Source organism: Suricata suricatta, chromosome 1, assembly GCF_006229205.1.
Source record: "Suricata suricatta isolate VVHF042 chromosome 1, meerkat_22Aug2017_6uvM2_HiC, whole genome shotgun sequence".
In the NCBI taxonomy this organism is placed as follows: domain Eukaryota; kingdom Metazoa; phylum Chordata; class Mammalia; order Carnivora; family Herpestidae; genus Suricata; species Suricata suricatta.
The window spans coordinates 92,601,343-92,605,511 of record NC_043700.1 but is presented as its reverse complement, the minus strand read 5'-3'; the positions used below and the strand labels follow the sequence as shown (position 1 = coordinate 92,605,511).

The following is a 4,169-nucleotide window of genomic DNA, read 5'->3' as shown; positions in this document are numbered from 1 at the left end:
TCTCTGGCCCTCCCCTACTTGTGCTTGTCTCTCTCTCTCTCTCAAAAATAAAACATTAAAAAAGAATTAAAAAATGAAGAACATTTTCATTACATGTCCTTGTTCCCAAGAATCTCTAGATATATCAGATAATACAGATTACAAATGTTAACATACCTTTCAGTTAAAGGCCAAAAAAATGGGATTTAAGTAGTGAGATCATTTCCATTGGATTTTATATTAGTATCAATTAATGAGCTAATTAATTAACCTTAACTCATTTTCCTTTGACTTAATCTCGCCCAATTGAATGGGTCTCTTTTGGTTGATCAATGTGATACAGAAACTCTGCAGGCAAGAAGTATCCGAGATATTCCACTGTGTCTGGGGTAGTGTCATATTGGTAGTGTCCACCTTCTCCGTGATGACTGAAACAATGGGTGTGCTCCAATCGCAAATCAAAGCCTGGGTCTCTGGAGACAAAAACTGGCAGACAAACCAAAGGAGCTTTCATCTCATAAAAGTTCAACCATTTATTCACGTCCTCATCAGAGTTCAATGGGCAGGAAGAAAATTCTGCGGGCATTATATGAGTCTTCACTTTTCCTTTCTGAATTACGAAAGTACCTCCCATCCCTACAGGCTTATCTCCATAATGTTTTTCAAGAGTCTGTCGCATACAAGTCACAAAGTTAAGTTCTCCAGTTCTTCTTTTGGCTTTCACCTCAATGACCTTTCCAGGTTGGCCCTCACTGGCAAAAAGATTAGCCAGTAAGGCACACCCAAAGTCGTGGTATTTCTCACTGCATCTCTCGAGCAGGCACCCTCCATCTGCAGGATTAACACGGGCGAAGTCACTTCCATTCACCGGGGATTTGTGTTCACTTTCTGTTTGAATAACTGGCATAAACTCAGAATTGAACCCAAGAGTCTGAAATGGGCCTGCTCCTGCTCCAAGAATAAAAGCTCCAGGAAGCTTAATTTCTTTTGCAATCTTATTTATGTCATAGACTTTTTTTTTTTTATTTACAAGAGGCAATAAGTAAGGCACACCTCCTACTTCTGCAATTCTAGTTTCCCCACAGATGCCTTTTACTGGAAAGGCAAATGGCTCCTCAGTCAAATCAGGGAAATCCACCATGGACACCCGGACGTCAGCAAAGTTATCCCCGAGTCCCTTCTGCAGAACTCCAGCAAGCTCCTCAAGACTTGGCACGTGAAAAGAATACTCGGCACAAGCCATTTCTTTCTTCTTGAGGTGCAAGGATGTACTCGCAAAGCTCTGGGAGGCTGATGGTCACAAGAGTTCCCCGTAAACGATGCACGAAGAGCTGTTGCTCTTCAGAGTTCAGGTGATGAAGTGTGCAAGCAGAGGGAAGCAAATAAAATGCAAAAATAGATATTTTTCAGTGAAAGCTACTCAACATTTCATTCCTATGATAATGTTGCTGTTGATTCAATGGATTTTATCCATTGAAGACATTACTTCTATTTCCAATTTGTTGCCGCCATCTGTTGAAAAGGTAACTTTTTGTTATTTATGCATTTACACTGAAATGTTTTTGAATGGAAAATTAGCTATGTATTCTGGAGATAAACACAAATTTGTTAAAATAAAAATCCTAAAATTTTATTAAGAATTTGTGCTTCTATACTCAAGGAAGATATTGATTTGTCATTTTATGACATCACACAAGTCCACATTTATCATTTTATCTCTCAGTTATAGGACATATATATGCATGATATATGTGTATGTATTTTTGTTTGTCACAGGTTTTTATTGGCTAGACTGTCAGTTTTACTAAGTTTTTTAGTCTAATTCTGAGGTTAAAATTATAACTATTTTTTCAAAAGGGGTTGATGTTTAATAGTCACAGAGTCACAGTACGTAATGAACACCCAGGCCAGATTTAGAGCTGATGCACGGATTTTCAGGACTGAGTGAGGAAAACAATAGTTGAATCCTAGCCAAAGAAAGAAGGTTGTGTTCTATTTGAATCTTGACAACAGTAGAGAAGAAAGAAAGTGAGAACAAATTAAGTCACAAATCAACTTTCACAATTTATTGTCAGGAGAGAAGCGGCCGTTTGCCAGCAGGTCCCAGTAGATGCATCAGTAATGGCCTAAAACTTGATGTGTTTTCGGCTACTGTGGAAAGAGGCCATGAACTCCTCTGGCTCTTTTCAGGAGGAAGGTGAATTTGAGGATGTGAAATCTGGTCCCAAGGACATTAACCAAGAACTTAGATTACATCTTCAATGGTGCTAGTCTGAAAGGATTTGGGAATCTCCAGGCAAAATGTGATTCACCAATATTTTATAAATATGTAGTTAAAAACTCTCACACATTCACATTTCAGTGTTACTTAAATACAAACAACTGCATTCACATTAAGTTGTCCCTGCCAGTTTTATATCTGTGGTGTGAGGATTTTTCTCTAGGGGGTTACTCCAGGGGACAATGAAAGATGGTTTCATATAAGGCAGATTGTGTTGCTGCTGTCATTTGCTGATTTAGCCTACGCACCAGATGAGCAACTGAGACTGTCCCAGACAACATACCCACCAGATAGCTTTTCTGTTACATGCCTCTGGATGAAGGAATGTTGACAAATTCACTCTGTTAATGTAACTGAACATTGTAGTGGAATAAGCATATTCACAATGTATAGGTCATATGACACCTTTGCACCCATAAACCCAGGAGCTAATCACAGCTGAGTGTCAATGCACCACATTAATACTCTTCACATGAAACTCCCTGCAGCAAGGCAACCCTTCTTGGGGCAGATTCTCTGCTTTGCCTGTGCTGTTTAACTTTTACTTTAATAAGTAAAATGCATCTTTCTTCTTGGATAACTCAGTAGGAAGTTATTTGTAACTATTTTTTATTTATCTTTTCCATATACTTGTAGAAAGAGAAAGGCATTTTCTTCTATCCCTCTCACACCTACACAAGCACTTCTTGACTTTTTTCTGAACTGGTAAAATAACAAGAATTTTATAAACATTCTCAAAGTAAGAATCTAATTTTTTTTTTTTTTTTTTGGTATTTCATTTTGGCCGCAAGCTGTCACTATTGCACCTGTTAGAATGTCTTGCCCACATATTAGATTTGACATTTTTAAGATAGCTGCTGTCAATAAAAATTATAGACATTTATTTTAAGAATAATGGCTGGAAATCATCCAATAGATCCTGGAGGAAGCTAGATTAAAATGAAGGCAAAAGCGTTAAAAAAAGGACTCCTTATCCATATGGTGTCAGAAACCTAAAAAAATATCTTGGTACATTTTTAGCTTTATTGTTTGATAAATTAAAATTAATCTATACAAAATATTTATAGTGGCATACATTAATTTTAAAACAATATACTTCAACATTTTCATTAATTTTTCTCTGTCATAGATAATATTTATGATATGAGATTGGCCATAATTCATTGAACACTGACAACCATATATTATTTTATTACTTTTAGTTTTCTATTTGTTTGAAATGTAATACATGCTGCTCCTATTTTTAAAATAAATTGTTAAAAGAATGCAAGCTCTCTCAACCAAAAGCTCATCCTTTAATTTCCATAATTGCTTGAATGGTAGACACACACACACACACACACACACACACACACACACACAAACATACATATTCTTTATCACAAATTAGATCGCAGCATATTCTAAAATCACATTTAAGTAATCTAACATCACATTTACTAAATATTAAATTATGTTATAATTTAATTTATATAGTTTAATATTTATTTTTAATTTATATTTTATATTTTAATTTATTGTTTATAATTTAATATTTATTTAAGCATACTTTAAACCCTTTTCCATATAAATGTAAATAAACCTATTTCAGTTTTTAAAATAATACGAAAAGACACAAATAAGATACACCATCTTAACCATTTTAATGTAGTTTATTATTAAGTATATTCACATTTTTGGACAACCAATCTCCAGACTCTCCAGAAGTTTTTCACCTGGCTAAACTGAAACTCTATACCCATTAAACAACTTATTCCTCTCCTCTCCTCAAGTCTTTCCTTGCAACCATCAATCTACTTTCTGTTTTTATGAATTTAACTACTTTAGTTATCTAATGTAAGTAGAATCAAACAGTATCTTTACTTTTGTGCTGGCTTAGTTCATTTACCATAATGTTCTTGAAATTAAT

At 35.0% G+C, this 4,169-nt stretch overlaps 1 protein-coding gene across 3 annotated transcripts; it reads right to left on the bottom strand.

The window, feature by feature from the left end:
• Positions 1-271: 271 nt before the first annotated feature.
• Positions 272-1,258, bottom strand: LOC115272986 (ester hydrolase C11orf54 homolog). Of its 3 annotated transcripts, none has more exons than XM_029915948.1 (2): positions 713-1,258; positions 272-574 (listed from the first exon to the last, which is right to left on the bottom strand). In XM_029915948.1, the coding sequence occupies exons 1-2, from the start codon at positions 1,220-1,222 to the stop codon at positions 272-274; spliced, it is 813 nt and encodes a 270-aa protein (XP_029771808.1). In that variant the 5' UTR covers positions 1,223-1,258. The 3 variants fall into 3 exon arrangements, with proteins under 3 accessions (XP_029771808.1, XP_029771874.1, XP_029771748.1); XM_029916014.1 differs by having other exon boundaries at positions 272-712; positions 881-1,258; XM_029915888.1 differs by having other exon boundaries at positions 272-1,258.
• Between the last annotated feature and the right edge of the window lie 2,911 nt (positions 1,259-4,169).

Coding starts and splice junctions, on each gene's coding strand:
- LOC115272986 (XM_029915888.1), bottom strand. CDS start 1,222: ATGGCTTGTGCCGAGTATTCTTTTCACGTGCCAAGTCTTGAGGAGCTT.